The sequence below is a fragment of the Astyanax mexicanus genome, chromosome 4, assembly GCF_023375975.1.
Source record: "Astyanax mexicanus isolate ESR-SI-001 chromosome 4, AstMex3_surface, whole genome shotgun sequence".
Taxonomy (NCBI): Eukaryota; Metazoa; Chordata; class Actinopteri; order Characiformes; family Acestrorhamphidae; genus Astyanax; species Astyanax mexicanus.
Genome location: NC_064411.1, coordinates 8257681 through 8274159, shown reverse-complemented (window position 1 = coordinate 8274159; position 16479 = coordinate 8257681). Strand labels below are relative to the sequence as shown.

The 16479-nt window shown below is 37.9% G+C and overlaps 2 protein-coding genes across 3 annotated transcripts in view; both read right to left on the bottom strand.

Annotated features, from left to right (window-relative positions):
- LOC125801105 (NLR family CARD domain-containing protein 3-like) overlaps nucleotides 1–16479 on the bottom strand; it is a 190564-nt gene that overhangs the window by 112322 nt on the left and 61763 nt on the right. The gene's annotated exons all lie outside the window — the stretch shown is intronic.
- Nucleotides 9501–16227, bottom strand: LOC125801411 (zinc finger protein 239-like). Of its 2 annotated transcripts, none has more exons than XM_049478096.1 (2): nucleotides 16140–16227; nucleotides 9501–11581 (listed from the first exon to the last, which is right to left on the bottom strand). In XM_049478096.1, exon 2 carries the CDS (start codon nucleotides 11433–11435, stop codon nucleotides 10548–10550), a length of 888 nt encoding a protein of 295 aa, XP_049334053.1. In that variant the 5' UTR covers nucleotides 11436–11581; nucleotides 16140–16227; the 3' UTR covers nucleotides 9501–10547. The 2 variants fall into 2 exon arrangements, with proteins under 2 accessions (XP_049334053.1, XP_049334054.1); XM_049478097.1 differs by lacking the exon at nucleotides 16140–16227 and adding an exon at nucleotides 11693–12107.

Sequence of the window (16479 nt, the reverse complement as noted above, 5' to 3'; positions counted from 1 at the left end):
CCAGCCCTTTTACAATAACCACACCTTTTTTTAATAGAGCTGAATAACGTTTTAAAAAAACGAATTCTGTGGTAATATAAAAATTTGACAATATAAGCAGAGGTTACACTAGCTGCCGCATTTAAATAATGGAGGTAAAATTACAGTATATTGGAAAAAAACGTGATTGAAAGTTGTCTGTTTTGCCATTGAAACCTATGGGGATGGGTGGAGTTACACAGCTTTCTGCAGCCAAACAGCAGGGGGCGCCCGACCTGTGGTGGCTTCATTTTGAGAGACGATGCTCTGTCCAGCTATATACAATCTATGGTATAGGTTTTTATCTCAAGGAGATATGCCATTTTCTTCATTATTTTTTTTTTCCGGTTCGGAATTGGCTTAGATCTATAAAAGGTTTAAAAATAAATGTCATGGGACATTATTTCATCCTGTTACCTGTCAGAATCCGTAAATAGAAACTTCAAAGATTAAGAAAAAAACAGGTGGCAAAAAAAAATCCACTATGTGCTCGTGGACCCCTGTTTCCATCTAGACTATTTGTGCTTCAGTGGGTGGAAAATGAAAAGTTTATTAACTAATCAAGTTCACTTCAGAAAGTATGAGTTTTTAAGGTTCGACTGGTCATTTACTGCTTTACTGCCACCTACAGGTGACATTATGTAGTTATCACATCATAGACCTTCTAGTTAGATAATGCAACACCTTAACCGTAACTCATTATTCCAGCTTTACAATTATTAAAATATTACTACTTTATGAACTGTGTGTAACACAATATTAAACAACATTTGTAGGTTTTTCAAGTTTATCTCACACTATTAGCCAAAATATTGGCATTTAATTATTTATTCAAAGGTCTTTGGATACGGCTTTATCAGCCAAAGTCTTGGCATTCAACCATTTAGCCAAAGACATTTGTCTTTGGATTTTAGCATCTGTTACGTCCCTTTAGTTTTGGAGATCTGTTTTTTTTTTCTGTTCTCAGGTCTGCTGCTTTGGTGATTGGCTGCTCTGTTGGCAATTAGCTGTTTGTTGCTCCACCCATGCTCGCATTCTATTGGCTGGATCTATTGGCGGGAGATTTGAAAAGCCTCTTTGTCTGAGAGTCCAGGGAGCTGCACCTTTTTCCTTGTCTGAGCCGACATGTGCTGCTCCAGTGAAGGCCCACCAGCACAGACCAAACCTGTTTGTATTGTTTTGTTTGTTTGTTTATTGTAATGTTAAGTTTTCAGGATTCGTAGGGGTGACCTGCCCTTTTTGTTAAAACCTTTTGCCTCTGTTTTTTTTAAGAGAGTAGACAGGGTAGTTTGCTTGTATTTTTATTTCCTTTGTTTTCAGTGTAAGTTAAATGTATTCTTTCTGTTTAGATGATTTTGTTTGTTGTTTTGGCCTGGGGTCACCCTGAAGATATTGAATCCTGTCTTTTTTGTCTCTTAAGTTTTGAAGCTGGAAAATGGTCAAATGTGTCATTTAAGAGCAAAATAAAATTTTACTTAATTATTTTGAGTTGTTTTTGCTTGGTCTGATGCTGAGTGGGCACTCACTTGAAACTCTTATTGCGTCCTATCCCTAGGGGACGTAATAGCGTCTAACCAAAAGTTTTTGGAGTTCACTCTTCGGACAGAAACAGCTTAGCAACCATTTTATTTTTCTATGTTATTAGCGCACTTTTCCAAGCCAATTTAAAGTTCGTTATTAAACTTTCCCTTTCTAGATGTTGGATCATTGGCTTCTGTTACAGTCTGAATAAAATTCCTATATTTTTTAATATATCAATTGTCATATCATGTCGTATGCAATAATATTACCAAATAAAATTGTATATTAAATTTTTGTAGTCGTGTATTCTTAAAACTAAGTAAATGTTTTGTCATATCACCAAGTATATATTTTTGGGCCATATTCCCCAGTTGTATCATCATTTAGCCAAACATTGCATTTAATCTTCACATCAAATGATTTAAGATTCTTTTAAACATTTTTAAAACGATACTTTAATGTAAAGATAAAATATAATATTTGCAACCCTGTAGTAATACATAAACAAGCTTTGACACTTCAGCATCCACTTACAAACATGGACTCATTAACAACCACTTAGGAACCACAAAGTAACCCACTCGGAAGCAGTATCAACAAACAACGCTAATTAAACTTCATTAAACACTGGGCTGTCCAGGGCGCAAATTACCCCTCCTTCCATGGTGACCCTAATGGTGAGAGGCAAAGAAGGGACAATGTTATCAATGTTGCCAGACCACATTTCTGCTGGAACCACAAGCTCCTCCATACTGGCACATAGGAGAAGGGTGTCATTTGTGGCATTTGTGGAGATCCCAACAACCTCAAGTTCGGTTGTTTTTGCGCCTTCACATTTCTGTTAAAAAATAAAGTGCTTATTTGAGACTTTATTTTACACAGTTAAAAATAGTTCCTTAACTGTCTGTTTCTTTGTAGAATCATGAACTCATTAAAAGTTATTTGCATCATAAAATAGTTCCTTAACAACAACAATATTTGTTAACAATACAGGGCCATCTAAAAAAAAAAAGTTACTTTATTTCAGTAATTCAGTTTAAAATGTGAAACTCATATATTATATAGATGTATTAAAAACAGAGTGATCTATTTTACGTGTTTATTTCTTTATTTGTTGATGATTTTGGCTGATGATGTGTCTCTGAAAATAAGAATATTATAGAAGTCAAATTGGTACTTTTGGCACTGTGGGCAGTTTGCTAAGTCCTGCTGGAAAATGAAATCTGCATCTCCATAAAAGCTGTCAGCAGAGAGAAGCATGAAGTGCTGTAAGATTTTGTGGGAAAATGAAATCCTGCACTGACTTTAGACTTGATAATAAAACACAGTGGATCAACACCAGCAGATGACATGTCTCTCCAAACCATCACTGATCATCAGTAAATTTTACATTTTATTTGTAAATCAAGAGATCAGAGTCTGGAGGAAGAGTGGAGAGACACACAGTCCAAGCTGCTTGAGGTCTAGTGTGACGTTTCCACCAATCAGTGATGGTTTGGAGAGACAGGTCATCTGCTGGTGTTGATCCACTGTGTTTTATTATCAAGTCAGTGCAGTTTTGTTTTCCCACAAAATATTCATGCTTCCCTCTGCTGACAACTTTTATGGAGATGTGGATTTCATTTTCCAGCAGGACTTGGCACACTGCCCAAACTGCCAAAAGTACCAATTGGTCTTATATAATATTCTAATTTTCTGAGATACTGATTTTTGGGTTTTCATTGGCTGTAAGACCAAATCATCAACAATAAAATAAACGCTTAAAATAGATCACTCTGTGTTTAATACATCTATATAATATACAAGTTTCACATTTTGAACTAAATTACTGAAATAAAGTACCTTTATAAAGATATATATATATTTTTTTTAGATGGCCCTATAGGTTGCCAGTGGCTAACTTGGTTTTGTCGCTCTGTTCTGTTATTAGGAGTCAAAAAAGGGTCATAAAGATTTTGAGTTTGTAAAACAGAAGTCACAAATGTACTGAAACTTGTAACTGCGTTTAAACAACTGCATGCACGAAAATCCAAATACACAAATGAACTGGAATGTGCAAACTTGAAACAGAAAGTAATATTAATAATTAATATTAATAATTCAAATGTACAAATGTGAAAAAATATTTTAAATATATATAAATGTATATTTTTTAAATTTGTAAATCCAATCTCCTGAATGTGTGAATCAGTACTGCTCAAATGGCTTAAGCTGGGTCAGACCAAAAATCACATGGAATTTGTGAGGTTGTAAATGTGACAGTGGGTGTTTTTCACTGTGGAGCTAAAAATCCTCTCATTCATCTTCTCTGCTGCGTGTGCGAAGCTCTAGCTGCAGTTGCGCATTACGACCCTGTTTTACGCCTGATTGATGGAGCAATAAGAATGCTTTATCTAGACCAATCAGATTACGGGGTTTGTTTAACCAATCAGAACACAGGGTGGGTCTCTGCAGCTGGGAGTACTGTGCGTGTCCAAAGCCAGAGGGCTTGTGCTGAGCTTTCAGCACCTGGACAGCGCTGACAACACAGAGCATTAGATTCATTTTGGACTTGTTAGATTATTGTTAGAAATCCGGCTCCTCACCTAGATTTGAGACACAGTGTGGTATCAGACAAGGCTGTACCTTTTTTTTACTTTAAAATTTTCATATTAAATCAAGCAATTTAAAAGGTATCGCTGTTGCAGACAAGGAAATAGGTACCCAGTGCTATAAGATTGTTGCAGAGTTTCTCAGCAGCCTCTGGTCTTCATCTGAATGTTGACAAATGTGAATTATTACCAATAAAAGTCTATCTGGTACAAGAAACTGGCGGCATACCCATAAGGAATAAGTAACATATTTAGGAATCGTTATTTGCAAGAATCAAGAAATGAGAAGTAAAGTCAACTTTGATTTACCTTTCACAAAAATGAAGAAGAAATTAAACTGCTGGCTTTTAAGGGACTTGTCTTTAAGATGTAGGGTTCTACTAACTAAAGCTGAGGGAATTTCAAGACTTACCTATAGAGCTTCTTCTTTAGATGTCCCTGACCAAATCGCTAAGACTATTGATAATACTTTATTTAACTTTATTTGAAAAAATAAATTCCATTACATTAAAAAAAAAAAGTTATCATGAATACTTATGAATCTGGTGGCTTAAATTTCCTTAATTTCCCCACTCTTAACAACACTTTTGAAATAAATTAGATAAAACAATTAATTAAAAATCCAAATTAATTATTTGAACTTTAGAACTTTATACCTGCATATATCTTTTCTAAATTAGGAGGACTTAAATTTATCCTATTTTGTAATTTTAACATAGCTAAACTTCCTTTAAAATGATCTAACTTTATCTAACTTACTCCTCGCCCATATTTTATTTGGAATAATTATAATATATTATAGAAGAACAAATCATTAGTTTTCAGCTGGTGGTTCTCTGCAGGCATTTCGCTGGTAAATCAGTTATTTAACCCCCTCCCCCCAATTCTTATGTAACTTATATGTATGTTGCTGTATGTTTGTATATTTTGCACTTGCTTGAATTGTTTCCGTGATTCTCAATAAAAAAAAAAAGAAAATCCAATGTTAAGATTTTCTTTTTGAACAACCAGCTTTACTTGATTTAATAATTATTATTTTACTGTTTTGTGAGTAATATCTAGCTATGTTGAATAATTTAACTGAGGGCACTGTGGGAAGAGCATAAACTTCGCGGTTAGCACAGTGGCTAATCTGACAAAAACAAAAATCTAGCTATCTTCGGGGCTGTGTAAAATGTAATCCCACAGCATAGCTAGCTACATGTTTAGTCACAAAATCAAAGTGTTATCCATCATCAGCAGTAATTAAACAGATTTACTGTTCATGGCATTCACAAAGCTTTATAGGGTACACCAATTTATCCATTATTTACAGAATTTAACCTCAGCAGTAGTATTTAATGTGCATTAAGTGCAGTACAAAAATGTTCAACCATGTTAAACTTTGGTAGTATAGGTCTGACTGTGGAACATCATCTAAAAGCTTTTTTTAAATGTCAAATGAGCATTGATGTGCCTTTTGGTTTTTAGTGTTTTGGGTGGAGGAGTCAGAAAGAGGTGCAGCCAGGATTAAGTTGAACCAGGCGGTGGAGCCAGTAGAGCCATGATGAAGAACAAAATTTAGGTCAAGGACAAGATAGTGCAGTGGTTAGGTGGAGCAAGACTTAGGTGGAGCCTTACTACTCCATTCACTGATTTATACATCATCAATAGTATTTAAACAGATTTACTACAATTATATACACCTTAGCAACCACCTGGAATACGTTAGCAACTTTCTAACAACAGCTTAGCAACCACTTTAGAAATTATAGCAACTGCCTAGCAACCAGTTAGCAACCACCTGGAAAACATTAGCAACTGCCTAGCAACCACTTATCAACACATTCCTATATCAGACAATAATTAGCATTCCACCATGTTTTTGAAACATGTTTTTTGGAACTTTTTGGAATTTAACACATCATAACAGCATAGCAACCACTCTTTACACTATAACATCCGAAAAATTAGACCGTTCTTGACGCAACAGGCCACCCAACTCCTGGTGCAAGCGGTCGTCATCTCACGCCTCGACTACTGCAATGCCCTGCTAACTGGCCTCCCGGCCTGTGTAGTAAAACCACTCCAGATGATCCAGAACGCAGCAGCACGTCTGGTCTTCAACCAGCCAAAACGGGCACATGTCACCCCGCTGCTCATTGAGCTCCATTGGCTACTAGTTGATGCTCGCATCAAATTCAAAGCTCTTACTATCGCCTACAAGGTGATGACAGAACAGGCTCCTTCGTACCTGCACTCGCTCCTGAAGGCTTATGCTACCTCCCGGCCGCTGCGCTCCTCCAATGAACGTCGCCTCGCTTTGCCAAACATTCACACAAAGCAATCCAGACTGTTCTCATACAGAGTTCCCCAATGGTGGAACAAACTACCTTCCACTACCAGATCAGGAGAATCTCTCGCTATCTTTAAGAAACTCCTGAAGACGGAGCTCTTCAAAGAGCACTTACTCTCTTAACACCTCTAACACACTAACTACTTCTAACCTCATTTCCTTCTTCCCCTCCTTCACTCCTCTATCCTATTATTCCCCTTTGACCTCCTTTTATCCCTATCCAAAGATGTTTTACCTTTAAACTTATTTTACATTGTACTTGACTATTGTAAGTCGCTTTGGACAAAAGCGTCTGCCAAATGTAATGTAATGTAATGTAATGTAAATATTTACTTTCACTTTCATACCTCGCCTCTGACAGCTGTTCTTCAGCGGTGGCTAGCGGCGCTGAAGCGCGAGAATCCTCCGGTTAGCTGCAATGCTAGGGGTTAGGAGCGAGCACTTTCTAGACCAGGACTATGTGAAGGAGAGGGGTTTGAGTCAGGAGCATTAGCGCCAGATAAATAAGCTGCAGTCCAAGGCTTTTTTCCTCCGTTTTTTATTTTTCCTCTGATCAGCTGGGATGTACAGACCGTCCGACTGAGGGTAACGTTACTATGAGAGCAGCAGCTGTGAGCCGCACGGAACGAGAACAACGCGCTCGCCCAGCAGAGCAGCGAGAGGTACCGTTACCGAAAGTTTAGATAAACGGACAATTAAAAGATAACATGGCTAGCGTTAGCTACTTTTCTAGCTATCTTACCATAGCTAGCCAACGCTAGTTAACTAGCTAACGCTAACTAGATAAAGCTAAGTACCCAGTAAGCTTTCTAACTTCTAAACTGAACGGTTTATCAACAAAACAGCGCCTGGGTGTTTCAATATCCACTTAAATCATGTACGTTTTATTCAGTCTTAATGAACTCTGGACTTTACATGTTAAATAGCTAAATGTATCTAAACTAGCTGGTTAACTGGATGGCAGTACCTGCTGTGGTCGCGCTGCAGGGTTCTGCACGGCTCCACGTAGAGAGAGAATAGATACCTCCAAAAACGTCTCTCTCTCTCAGAAAAGCATCTGAAAAGTTCTGCTCAGGTTTATACAGGAAAGATCTCTGAGTAAATGCTCCACATTAGCCTAGTTCAGCTTCGTCTTCATCCATAATCTCCACAAACAACAAGCTCTTTTACGCTAGCTCTGTACCTGGGCTCCAACCAACCAACCTCGTGACGTCACCAGTGCTACACGGGCAACATGGCGGCGCCCTAGCTCAAACGTACCAAACATAAATATATTATAATTTAGTGTGTAAACATTTTATATAAAAAATCCCCCCCCCCAAATAAATTCCATTATATTTAATCCCTTAGAAAACTTGTACAAACTGAAATGTTTCATGTCCCCTTTAAATATGTGGGCCCACTCTAAAGAATACACTCATAAAGAACAGAATTATAGATGAAATGAACAGAACTAAACGGTGCAGGTCTGGATCGGAGCTTAATGTCCGCTTTACTCTAACGAGCAGAAATAAGAGTTTCAGATTTACCTCAGATTCAGTGAATATGAGCGGGAGCAGAGCGCGGGGTCCTGCAGCACGGAGCGTTTTCCCTCAGAGGAACTCTGATCCACGCGGGGACTCAGAGCGCTCTCTGGTTAGCAGTGTTAGCGGTCCTGGTGTTCAGTGGAGGCGGAGAGAGCGCGAGTCAGTCCGGGGAACAGTCTGTCGGAGCGGCGCTGCAGCGGAGAGTTCACGGCTAGCGCAGAGCAGCTAATACACGAGGCTAAACACAGCTAGCCGAGCTGGCTAAGCTAACAGTGCTAACAGAACTTTACTTATAGAGAGATTATCCCAGCTTTATCCACCAGCACACTCTCAGTATGGACTTCAGTGTCCTTAAAATTACCGGTTAGTTTAATTAATACTGATTATTAGTGAATTTAGTTCAGCCTGTGAGGAACTTTTTCCTCCTCGCCTCTCCCGCGCTGCTACTCCCGCATCTCCGCTGTTCTCTCTCGTCCCGTGGGCGGGCCCCTTCCAATCTGGTACTCCACCCTCACCTGTACACTTCTCCCTCAGCAGATCCCTTAATCACTTTTAAGTGACCTTCTTGCAAAAACACAGAAAATAAATGAAATATGTAATCTGTACTGCTTTTCTTTTTAAACTATTTACACAAACACAATGACTATTTTGAACATGTTTACTACTCTTTTAAACCATCACTATGCATTTATAAGACTTTAATTATTACTGTATTTATTTGTGTATCTATTTTAGAACTAGGCAGTTTTACATTTTTTACCCGGGGCTACATGAGGAATATGCGAGAGGGGTGTATCCCATAGTGAGATACCGAATGAACGCTTGAAAGAGAACACAAATTACAAGAAAAAAATTTGCAAGAAATAAATTTACCAGACTGTTACACACTGTTACTAGTGCTGAAACACTTACATTGGTCAGTAAAAAAGCAACTGCTTTGTTTGTACATTTAGCTAGGCTAGCTACCAATAATAGTGGTCAGTTAAACAGCAAATGCTGTGTTTGGATATTTAGTTAGCTAGCTATCAATACTAGTAGTCAGTAATACAGGAAATGCTTTGTTTATACATTTGGTCAGTAAAATAGCAAATGCTGTGTTTGGATATTTAGCTAGACAAGCTACCAATAATAATGGTCAATAATTAAGTAAATAGCAATTAAGTATAGTTGGTGAATGACTATGCTCTTCAAAAAACAACACAACCCACAAGCATTCACATAAAAAAAACCTTATACACATGAAATCAAGTTAAAAACATGTTACTCTACCTTTGGAAGTTATTGTATATTTAACCCTTTTAAGCCTGAACCAATAACAAAAAAACATATTTTTTTCCGAATTTCAATCTTAAATTGACTATTATGTTACACTTCAACACAAATCCATTTTACATTGGATTTCTCTGTTGGGCGCCTTTGAGTATTTAACAAATAATAACATGAGACAATCTCAGGCCTATAGGTTTCATGTCAAACATATGTTGAGAAAACACAATGAGATTGCAGATCTGCAATCTAAAAGCCGTTTATTAAAACACACAGATGAGTAAATATAGAGGTGAAGCAATACAAAGATAATAGTTTGTAGTGGATAAAAACAATTAAGAAACTACAAGATTTGGATATTCTTAGTAAATTTTGGAGATTAAAAACCTTAAACAACATATAATATTCAATAAGAAAAAGATAAGAGAGCATAAAACTTGAGTAACACAACAACCAAATATCCCTCTATGGTAACAGATTTTTAATCAGAACGACTGAACCACAGACAAACGAGAACACCATCAGAGGGAATGAATGAGCCCACAACCTTACTGCACTACACAAGCCTGGAGTGGGTTGATTTCAGTTTGAGAACTACAGCTGGAGCGTTTTATTTAACCTCTGGAAAGGATTTTGTTGGCCTCTCTGCAGAGTCTGGATGCTCCTTCGGTCCACATGGCAGTACCCAGCACAGTGTCGTCTCTCTGCGGCTCTGGGTCTCACTTTTGGGAGCACTCTCTGGAGTTCCTCAGCTGGTGTTTTCACTTCTTCTTTCATGCAGATGGGCCTAGTGGTTAATAGTATTAAGCTAAGCTATGCTAAGCTTGGGGAACTGAGGACGGCTTCCACAGAGTGAAAAAAGAGATACTAGAAATCAATAGAAATAATCAAATCTGCATATACTAGAAAGGGGGTTAAAATCATTAAAATCATAAGCTCTGAAGGTTTGGTCCAAAACATTTAGTTGCCAGCTAGGAATCCTACTCACTATGACATCTAAATTTTAAAGACTAAGTTTTTTTCCATTCTTCAGAACTGAACTCCTACCGTAATTACCCTAAAAGCTCAGCTCTGTCTCACAAAGAATGTCCTGGAATATCGAACATATTAGAAAACATAACATGGAATTCAATAAACATGATCGCTGGATGAGATTCATTTTGCTGAACCTGTAAAATCCATTGTTAAATTCAGTTCATGTTTGTTTCTGGTGGAATGTGTCCCAAGCGACAAAGTAAAACATTTGTGTAGGATAAGGTGTTCTGTCTGAAAGACTTTCGATTTGCACTTTTAATTGCCGTGGGACAAATTTGGTACAGTTTTCTCTCCTGTGTGAATGCTCTGGTGATTTTTGAGATGACTCTGTTGATTAAAACTCTTCCCACAGACTGAGCAGTGATACGGTTTCTCTCCTGTGTGAATGTGCTGGTGTTTTTTGAGACTATTCTGTTGAGTAAAACTCTTCCCACAGTCTGAGCAGTAATACGGTTTCTCTCCAGTGTGAATGCGCTGGTGTATTTGGAATGTAACCTGTTGAGTAAAACTCCTCCCACAGTCTGAGCAGTAATACGGTTTCTCTCCAGTGTGAATGCGCTGGTGTATTTGGAATGTAACCTGTAGAGTAAAACTCTTCCCACAGTCTGAGCAGTAATACGGTTTCTCTCCTGTATGAATGCGCTGGTGTTTTTGGAGAGCACTCTGTTCAGTAAAACTCTTCCCACAGTCTGAGCAGTAATACGGTTTCTCTCCTGTGTGAATGCGCTGGTGATTATTGAGAGTACTCTGTAAAGTAAAACTCTTCCCACAGTCTGAGCAGTAATACGGTTTCTCTCCTGTGTGAATGCGCTGATGTATTTTGAGATTACTCTGTTGATTAAAACTCTTCCCACAGTCTGAGCAGTGATACGTTTTTTCTCCTGTGTGAATGCGCTGGTGAATTTTGAGATTACTCTTTGCAGTAAATCTCTTCCCACAGTCTGAGCAGTGATACGGTTTCTCTCCTGTGTGAATGCGCTGGTGAATTTTGAGATTACTCTGTTTAGTAAAACTCTTCCCACAGTCTGAGCAGTGATGTGTTTTTTCTCCTGTGTGAATGCGCTGGTGTTTTTTGAGATTACTATGTTGAGTAAAACTCTTGACAGAGTGCTGATGTTTCTCCATGTTGGGACTTGGCTTCATTTGTCTGTTAAATGTATCAAACAATGTCTGCGTGTTCTGGAGGCTCTTCAGGACGGCTTGTTCTTCAACTCTTTTAGCAGTTTAACACTGCTCTTAGTTAAATATCCTGGTTGTTGGTGATGAAGTTCAGGAGAATAATTTCATTTCTGGAAAACACAAAGAAAAATGCAGTTGTATATTACAATAAAAGCAGGTCAATTAACTGAAGAGAACTGCCTGAGGTGCCTATATTGACATCTGAGACATCTTCATATCACCATAAATGTTTCAGTATTTTTCCTACTTCTAAGTCCTTAGTGTAAAGGGGGTGCTGGTGGTCCTCCAGCCACTATAGGTAGCCCACATTTTACCACTTGCAATAATCAGGCTGACGCCTGTTTACTGCCTTTATAAAGACTGCCCACTGTTTAGACAAACAGTCTTGATTCTTTTCTGGTCTCACTAGAACCTGACATCAATGGCTTAACTAATTTGTTTACTAAATCAATATAGCGGACACGGTGGCGTATCACAGCATCCGGTCGAAGCCCAACTTCATCTGTAGAACCAGAGAGCAGCAGAAGCTCTACACCAGCAGATTCAGAGCAGCAGCTCCAAATTTCATCAACTCTAACTAAATGTTACTAAAGCAGTAAATCATTCTAGCACTTCCACCTTAAATATTATCAATTTCTCTTAGTTGTCCTGGAAATGTAACTAAACATTTAGTGAATAAAATAAAAGGACTATATGAACTCATACAGTGCATTTCAGCAGTTTGGAATGAATATGCTCGAGAGAGAGTGAATTCTTGTCCTGCCTCTTTCCTGTTTTTATGTTCTAGACATGAGATAATATAATTTTTTTCCAGACGAGGGACCAAAAGACATAAATCCTTGGGTTTTGCAGATTGAGTGGGTCAGCCACCACACTCGCTGCTATCGCTACTGTGTTGCCAGATCTCTCTTAAAAAGTTCACACTAAATTGTTTTTTTCCCCCGCAAGACAGGTTTAAGCTTGACTAGAAATATTGTCACATTTTAATCTCACGAGATCTCGTGCCTTGGGATCTTTTCACACCCCTAATTTTAATTATGAAAGATGTTTTTGTTTCTTTAAAATAAAATATCTAAAAAAAAAAAGCAAATGGATGGATGTCGGAAAATGCAGCGTCTATTGATGTCTGAAATGCAAGAAATGATGATTTGATGCCTTGGCTGGCCACATTATCTTACTTAGAAGGAAGTGCAGGAAAGTTTGTATCCAAATTAAAATAATAAAATATGTCCTGAGTTGGTGACAGGACAAAAACACTTGTAACATTAGCCAGCAAAGTAAAATTAGCTACTTGGTTAAAAAAGCACTGGTAACATTGACTAGCTAGATAACATTAGCTACTTGGTTAAAAAAAGCACTGTGAACATTGGATAGCTAGATAAAATTAGATACTTGGGTTAAAAATGCACTTGGAACATTAGATAGCTAGATGATGTTTGCTATTGGTAAAAAAAAATCGCTGGTTACATTAGATAGCTAGCGAACATCAGCTACTTTGGTCTCTTATTATGGGCCAGTTCTGCCTATTAAACAGTTCTCTTTTTCTCTCTGCCAGTTGCATTCAGGAAACACATCAGCTCCAATCTTACATGCACTCTTAAACATTATTCCCACATAAAAAAATCACATTATAAAACATTTTACTATTGCAAACACTTTTTTAAATATGCATAAAAAGCTGTGTGCTGCTTTTTATGTACCACGAACGATGGAGAAAAATATCAAATAAAGCAACTGTATAGAGGTGTACATTAATTTTGAAGGTAACATAAGGTTCTAGCCACCTTTAGCTAACCTAACCAATGCTATCTAAATAACTAAGCTAAGCTAGCAGGCAATTTCAAACAATAAAATACTATTAGAAGCCTGAATGTCTTAAACACATTAAATGTGTGATGAGTAGTTGTTATATAGCCTAAATGGTAGGATAATGTACAAGCTGTCTATAATGCTTAATCCTTTTCTTTATAATTAACTTTAGCTGGTATTGGTAACAACACTGGGTCATTTTACAAGCTAATGGGCTCCTTGCACTCACAGCTCTGACACATTTCCGTTTTCAAATAATGCGGCTCGGACGTTTCCGGTTGAATTGTTTACATTCGCCTGTATAGGCAAATTCATAGACTGTATATAGCTGGACAGAGCATCGTCTCTTAAAAGTGAAGCCACCACAGGTCGGGCGCCCCCTGCTGTTCGGCTGCAGAAAGCTGTGTAACTCCACCCATCCCCATAGGTTTCAATGGCAAAACAGACAACTTTCAATCACATTTTTTTTCTAATATACTGTAATTCTACCTCCATTATTTAAATGCAGCAGCTAGTGTAACCTCTGCTTATATTGTCAAATTTTTATATCCCCACAGAATTCGGTTTTTAAAACTTTATTCGGCTCTATTCAAAAAAGGTGTGGTTATGGTAAAAGGGCTTCTTATGGGCGGGACCAATAACAGACCAGGCTTGTTCGAGATGCGGCTGCGCCTCGCCTTGCTGGTCAGCGAGAGCAGCCGCGTGCAGGTGGGCGGGGTGGAGGAGCGGAGAAGTCAGGTCGGACAGTCTCCACCTGCAGCCCACGTGAACAACACAGGATCTCGCGATGAATGCGCTGTTTGTTTACTTCTGGTGTGAATAAAATCGCAAAAGTGAAACAGAGATAACATGAGTGTTATTAAATTGAGATAAAAACTTGTTATAAATATTTACGAAACATACTGTCATGTTACAGATGTATTGTGTAGCACTAAATTAATAATGGGATTATTTTTTTATTTGCAGACCAGCTTTTCTGTCCTTTGTTCTTGGAAATAAATACATCATGCTCATTTACACAGCTTTAATTGTTTAGCGCATTTCACAACACAAAAACAATAGAAGAAAAGAAAAGTAGATCTCAGTATAATAGTTATGTAGGTTTAAAGATAATTAATAAGAGCAGTTCAGGGCGCTTTATAAAACAGTAAAAATGATAGCAGTTGAGCTTTAATATGATATAAAATGCAGATTATGAACAAATAAATATTTTTGAATACTGCATGAAAATGAACTGTCTTGCTACTAGATATGACAGTGTAAATACTGTGTTTTTTAAGGGGTTTTAGAGGAGATATATATTTTAAAATAAAAAGATTCACACGTGATAGGTGTCGGTGGATCTTCTAACCAATGGGGATTAAGCTCTGTCGTCATCAGGGCGGCTCTAGGCTCCCGCAGTTGGTGGGAAGCAACTGCGGCGCCTGGGTCAGACGGCTGCAGGCAGATTTCACTCGCGGGACTATAACGCCGGAAGTCATCGTCACGTGATGAAGGCGCAGACGCAAGTCGGACAAAAAAACTAACCAGCATGCACCATACCGAGCCAGGCGGCGATCGGACTGCGCAGCGCCGGGTTAAGTCGAACAAGCCTACCGTCAGCTCCGCTCCGCAGTCTGTGACCGCAAGGCAGCCCTCAGGGGCGGGGTTATTTAAATGAGTAGGCCATCTCTCCACAGCCTTTCTCCCTCCTCTGGTCTCTACTGCGCAGACTCTGGTCTCTGAATCGCCAAAATGGGGGAAGATTTTGGCTTCATTTTCATTGAATGAATGGGAACGGCGACACAGCGTCCATGTTTATATACAGTCTATGGGCAAAACGTACATTTTTTTTTACTGGCGAGAGGTCAAAATGGTCAGAAGTTAAACCAAAAACGTCAGAAGCTTGGAGGTGACTGGAAAAGCATGCAGTGCCACTGTTTTTTAAATGGAATTATTAACAATACAGCACCCAGGTTCCAAGTGTTTGGGAGAGGAGATCAGCTAAACGTACTTGGCTGAATGATCCACCAGCTAGCATTTTTATTATTATAGCTAGATATTATTATTATTATTATTATTGATATTATTATATTATTAATATTATAGCTAGATATTATTATTATTATTATAGCTAGCACTTTTATTATTATTAATATTATTAATGCTAGAATGTGTATGATTCTTTTTATAAGGATTATTATTTTTACTATCATTATTATTATAGTTAGCATTGTTATAGCCAGCATTTTTATTATTATAGCTAGCATTTGTCTAATTATTTTTATGATGATTATTATAGTTAGCATTATTATTGTTACTAGCATTTTATTAGACTTCCATTTGATAACAGGAGAAGCTAACAACTATCAGTAATGCACCTAGCAAGCTAGTTAGCTATACTAGCTAATGCTGAGCTGTGTGGGCTAACGTAAAATATAAGAAAAAATCTTCGTAGTGTGTAGGTATGATATAGTTTATAGGTATATAGTTTAAAGTCTTTCTCTAGCTTTCTATTGGAAGGCTTTACTGGTCTCCTTGACGTTGAGGTAAATTTTTAGAAGCTCTTGTAAACACCAGCTGATAATACTGCCATAACGAGTGTACTGGAAAAGCCAAACAGGAAACGCTGGAGCAGCACTGATGAAAAGTAGTTGTGCAAAGAGCGCATTTTGCTAATGCTAATGCTCCTGCCATAGTGCTGGAAAAATCTGTAAATCTAAGCTTACTGTAAATAAACAGAAGCGCTTTACACCCAAATAGTTTTCAGGGGAGAAATCTGTGTAGATCCAGCGCTTGGTTGGCATTTGAAATAAAAAGAGAGAGAGAGAGAGAGAGAGAGAGAGAGAGAGAGAGAGAGAGAGAGAAACTTCTTCATACCTTCTGTAGTTCAGCTGATCCTGCTCTTCCTCCGAGCAGCGCGAAGACAGCAACATTAGAGGGACAAATCCGACGGCAACCGGAAGTGCGTGTTTCAAAATAAAAGACCCAAGCGGTTAATACATTTTTAGTTAATATTAGACAAAATGCAATTTTAATATCCTTAGGCTACACTATTATTATAATATTTGAAAACAAAAAGTAGTATTATATATGAAAAAATACGTATACACATTATTTTATCCCATTAAATGATATTAATAAAGAGTGGGCATAGTTTTATCAATCTGCTGTCTAAACTATACATTGTGTCAACATAAACCCATAGTGAAAAATATTC

What these genes read in the sequence shown, in the direction of transcription:
- LOC125801411 (XM_049478096.1), bottom strand. Translation starts at nt 11,435, where the DNA reads ATGAAGCCAAGTCCCAACATGGAGAAACATCAGCACTCTGTCAAGAGT.